The following is a 3,797-nucleotide window of genomic DNA, read 5'->3' on the forward strand; positions in this document are numbered from 1 at the left end:
AAGTCCCCTTTCTCACCCCTTTCTACTGAAATTCAATCCATCACTAACTCCTATCTGTTGAACCTGAAAAACATTTCAAGCTATTTCATACCCACAGAGCACCACTGCCATACCTAGGCCAACAGTCTTCAATGTTGACTGCACACTGGAACTGCCAGTGAATCTTAAAGAAAGTACTTCTGGACACATTCCAAGAGATTCTGATTTAACTGGTTTTGGGGTAAAGCCCAGACACCATGAATTTTTAACAGCTCTGCAGACGGTTACCTAATGTACAGCTGAGGTTGAGAACTACGACCCTAGACCAAATCACCACCATCTCTCCGGGACTGTTTTGATTGCCTCTTCCAGTTTCCATTCCTACCACTCTCCACCAGCTCCCTATAACCCAATCTCCATTAAGGCAGCCAGAAGGAGTTTCAACAAACACAAATCAGAGCCCATCACTCCCCCTGCTAGGATCTTTCAACAGTTTTTCTTTATGCAAAAATCTATCTTTCAAACTCCATACTATGGCCTCCAGAGCTTGATGTTCTTATAGCTGCCTTCTTCCAACCTCAAGCCACTCCACCTTGCTAGCTATGCTCTCTCTGGCCACACTGGCCTTGTTAGCGCCTAGAAGATGCAAGCCTTCTCCCGACTCAGAACCTTTGTACTTGGTATTCTTCTACCTGAAGTGTTCTACTCCCAGCTCTTCCTAAGGTGTTTCCCTCATCCATCTCAGTTTCAAGATCATCTCTTCAGAGGAACATCCTATGACCACCCTGTCTCATACTTCTGATTTTCTAATCCCCACCCTAGAATTATTTTTAAACAACTTTACTGTTTATTTCCTTAATAAAATGTATAATCTACAGTGATTCTATTTTTATCTGTCTGTCCCACTAAAATGTAAACTCTTGGAGGGCAGGTGCTGGATCCTACTTTCCCGTGTTCCTAGTATCCAGCAGTTTTCCCTATTATAAGATTTATGCAATACAGTTTGTAACTCTGGTTTCATCCAAACCTGATGACAAAGTGAAATCTTTTACACTTATTCCCCAGGGTTAAGGAGTGTTAAAAAAATCAAGTATCTAAAGGAGATGCCACAAACTGTTGTGGTGATTCTTAGAATGATGGAAATAATTATAGAAAGGATGAGAATGCTATGTAAGTATTTAAAAGGCATGGGGCCAGAGTAATTTCTGTTGGTCAAGTCAAACTAAAGAGCTCCAGTGTTTTTCTGCTTCCCCCACTCCTATACAATGCATGTTACAGAGCAGGCACTCAAAACATGCTTATGGAGCAAATAAAGAGGTTTCTGTCCCCTAAATTAGATAAATATCCAAAAGCTTATGTATGGCAAAAAACAGAAAAATACCTAACTCTTCCTCACAGGATCAATATGCAGTGATAGAATGGAAAGATGTTTCATAAATCTTATCTTTTATACACATGTGATGCAAATTATTGTTAGAAGAGACCACCTGAGGAACATTTTATTTTGAAGTAAAATATAAACCTGAAAAATTAAATATGCCTTTTCTCCCCATTCTACACTCGAGTTGACAGGATGTGAGACAAAGATCTAGCTTGTCAACAGCTACCCAGGATAACTGCTAAAAGCCTAACTCGAGTACACACTTTAAAGAATCCCAGGGCCTCTTCTCTCACACACATCAGGAGCCCAGCGCGTCCCTGCTCCCCGCCAATGATCACTCACGCTCCACGATGTCACTAATGTAGTAACTGAAGATGTGGGCCAGTTTGTCCATGTCATGTTCCGACTTGCAGGTCAGGCTCAACCTGTCCATTAAAGCTGTAAACCCTGGCCAACAGAGCAAAAGTTACTAGGATAGCTGCAAGTCCTAAGCGTCTGCCCCTCCAAACACCAGGCTCGTGTGCAAAACACATCCCTTCCACCTTAAGTCCTTTATCCACTAGTGCGGCGTTACCGAGTAAGTTCTGGGGGCCAGGCCACCTCTGGTAGTCTGGCTGGAGCCCCCCTCGGCTTCCCGGGGGAATATGCACCCACAAGCGCCCCCTTTACCGGAAGCCTGCCACCCCTTCCTCCGACCAGCTAGCCTCCCCTGCCAAGGGCAACTATAGGATTTCTTCCCACAAGGAACGGAGTAAACATCGACAGGGGAATGGATCAAAGCTTTATGGGTAAGGAAAAGCACCTTAGATTACCCATTTTTCTATCCACGACACTTAGAGGAAACTCCACAAATATTTGTTAAATGAACGCCCCCTCAGTGGCTGGCTGCGAGATCCCTAAGGCCATGAACAATGGGCATAGAGGTATGTCCCCCCGCCATGACTTAATTGGATGAATGAAATACGACCAGGCAGAACGCTGATCAGAAACCGCTCGGGGCTGGCAGAACACCTCGGCTGAAAGCCCGCAGTGTGGCCCCAGAAAAAAAATCCTTGACTTCGGAGCCTCAATTTTATCATCTGGAATTGAGCTCAGGGGCTGAAGCGGTTCATCTCAGACGGTGTCTTCCCGCTCTGAAAACGGTGACCCTCGAAGTTCAGGAGGAGGCGAAGGCGCGCGGCCGAACCGCGCCTCGTTTCGCAGGCCAGGTCTGTAACCGCCGCGGCTGCCGGAGGAGAACAGGCCCAACCGCCGCCTCAGCGGGCCGGAGACTGAAGCTGCCCGCTCGCCCTCACCCGTCACGTGGACGCCTAAGAGGACACCCTGCGCAGTGGCGAGCTCGGGTTTCGATCTCCGCGGCTTCCTGAAGACCAGCAGGTCGGGAAGCAGCGCCGCCAACCGGGCCTCCACAGGCCACAGAGGCGGCGCCACCTCCCGCTCGCCGGTCGCCATGGCGGCGGCGGCGGCGCTGCCCGCCCAGCTACCGGAAACCCGGTCGTTTCGCGAAGCAGCCAATACGCACCGGCGGCACTGGGAGGGGCCCTCCCACCAACCAATCCGTGCGAGCCTCGCTGGGGCAGTGCCAATAGAAGGGGGCCGCGGGCCCCGGCCTCCCTGGTTATCGCCCTAGGCTTCCGGGGAGACGGCGGGGCACGCGGGGCGGCGGCGCGTTCAAAGGACCACAGCTTGTCATTATTTTCGTTTAGATGTGGAGGCGAGGATGCTTCCTGGGCAGAGCAGATCATTTGGAATAATCTTTCCCTCCCTATTCTTAGAAACTTGGGGGCCATCTCTGGATTTAACAAGTACCACCGGCCTAAATCTGTCAAACTCGGGGATTTTTTTTTTTTAAACAAGTAGATTAAAGCTATCCAAAACTCAGTCCTTTTCATGAATTGTTAGCAGTTTGTACTCTACTAATCTGCCAGAGCAGATACTTCGTCTCTTGAGGGTGCTTCCCAGGACTGTTTATTTTTCTCCAGCTCCGGGCTCCAAGTATGGCACGTGGAGCTCGTGTTCCTGGAGACGATAAAGCAGAAACAGGATGAGCTTGCTAAGGTTTTCACCAATCGGAAAAGCATTTTTGTTTTGCTTTTGCTTTCTGTAGCTATAAAACCTAAAAGGTATATTTTCACTATTCTTAAACCACAACACCTAATGAATCAAGGCCATTTTGGTGATAATGAGAGGACGGGGCTAATCTTGTGGAATTACTTCATCATATTTTGGTGAATACTTAGAACTGCCCAGCCCACAGGTGGCTGAAAATCCTAAGTAGAGTGGAAGGGCCAAAAGGAAAAAAGAAGAGATTAAGGGGAGAAAGCTAAGAGGTCTGAATACCACCCACAGATCACTTGTCTTTCTACAGGTCACAATTGCAATCATGTCAACCAAGCCTAGAATCACGGGATGCAGTCTCCTGAAAAGTCAAGTCACC

At 47.9% G+C, this 3,797-nt stretch overlaps 1 protein-coding gene across 18 annotated transcripts in view; it reads right to left on the reverse strand.

Annotated features, from left to right (window-relative positions):
- Nucleotides 1-2,853, reverse strand: part of LOC100348238 (adenylate cyclase type 10) — a 44,853-nt gene extending 42,000 nt beyond the window's left edge. For 6 of the 18 annotated variants that reach the window (XR_007922969.2, XM_017345109.3, XM_008262894.4 and 3 more), the window contains exons 1-2: nt 2,656-2,853; nt 1,703-1,807 (exon numbers count right to left, since the gene is read on the reverse strand). Coding sequence is in view for 13 of the 18 variants with exons in the window: in XM_017345109.3 (XP_017200598.1) it covers nt 1,703-1,807; nt 2,656-2,812 (262 nt within the window). In the remaining 5 variants the exon portion in view is untranslated. Of the gene's footprint in view, nt 1-1,702; nt 1,808-2,162 lie in introns of all 18 variants that reach the window. The other 12 variants (XM_051854749.2, XM_051854748.2, XM_017345107.3 and 9 more) reach the window with 7 other exon arrangements.
- Nucleotides 2,854-3,797: the final 944 nt, after the last annotated feature.

This window comes from Oryctolagus cuniculus, chromosome 5, assembly GCF_964237555.1.
Source record: "Oryctolagus cuniculus chromosome 5, mOryCun1.1, whole genome shotgun sequence".
Classification (NCBI taxonomy): Eukaryota; Metazoa; Chordata; class Mammalia; order Lagomorpha; family Leporidae; genus Oryctolagus; species Oryctolagus cuniculus.